The sequence below is a fragment of the Phaethon lepturus genome, unplaced genomic scaffold (assembly GCF_000687285.1).
Source record: "Phaethon lepturus isolate BGI_N335 unplaced genomic scaffold, ASM68728v1 scaffold23315, whole genome shotgun sequence".
Lineage (NCBI taxonomy): Eukaryota > Metazoa > Chordata > Aves > Phaethontiformes > Phaethontidae > Phaethon > Phaethon lepturus.
In genome coordinates this window covers 6,976-7,647 of record NW_010540164.1, presented here as the reverse complement: position 1 = coordinate 7,647, position 672 = coordinate 6,976, and the positions used below count along the sequence as shown (strand labels likewise).

The 672-nt window shown below is 60.6% G+C and overlaps 1 protein-coding gene across 1 annotated transcript in view; it reads right to left on the bottom strand.

The window, feature by feature from the left end:
• Positions 1–672, bottom strand: part of PLCD4 (phospholipase C, delta 4) — a 6,717-nt gene that overhangs the window by 946 nt on the left and 5,099 nt on the right. Inside the window, exon 11 of the mRNA XM_010287369.1 lies at positions 250–366. Coding sequence (XP_010285671.1) covers positions 250–366 — 117 coding nt within the window. The remainder of the gene's footprint in view (positions 1–249; positions 367–672) is intronic.

Sequence of the window (672 nt, the reverse complement as noted above, 5' to 3'; positions counted from 1 at the left end):
TTCAGGGCAGCTTGGAGACCGTGCCCTGCTTGGAGGTAAGAACAAGCCTGTCCCCATGGCCAGAGAGATACGGAGCCACATAGCAGAACCCAGGTACCCCCAGGATCCCCAGTGCAGGGCAAGAGCCTGCAGCCAGACCTGGCACCAGCCAGGGCTGTAGCTGGCACCAACACGGGTGTTGATAGTGCCATTTGGCACAGGACCCAGGGCATCTCCCCAGTCCACAGCCCTGATGCCCCCTGGCCATACCAATCTGGCACCCCACGTTCCACATCTCCTGGGGGCTGTAGTTGGAGGAGTCGGTCCGCATCCCGCTGGGGTAGATGCGTGTCAGCTGCCAGGCGTTGTGACGGACAAACTCATTCCCTAGGGATGGAGTGTGAGGGACACTTGCAGGTTCAGTCCCTGGCCTGCACAGCTTGCCCCTGCATTCATCCACCCACTCATCTACTCATCCATCCATCCAACCATCCATCCTCTCATCTACCCACCCACCAATTCTCATCCCTCTCCCCTCCCAGGGACCCAGGTGTCCTGCCTTGCTTTCTAAGCCAACCCCCCCCCTCATTCCCCAGAGCCAAGACCCAGGGTACAGCCCCGCTGGACCCTCTTTCTTCTGGACAGGGAGGAACCCCGGCATCTGGAGGCTCTAGCCCTACACCTGAGGAAGCC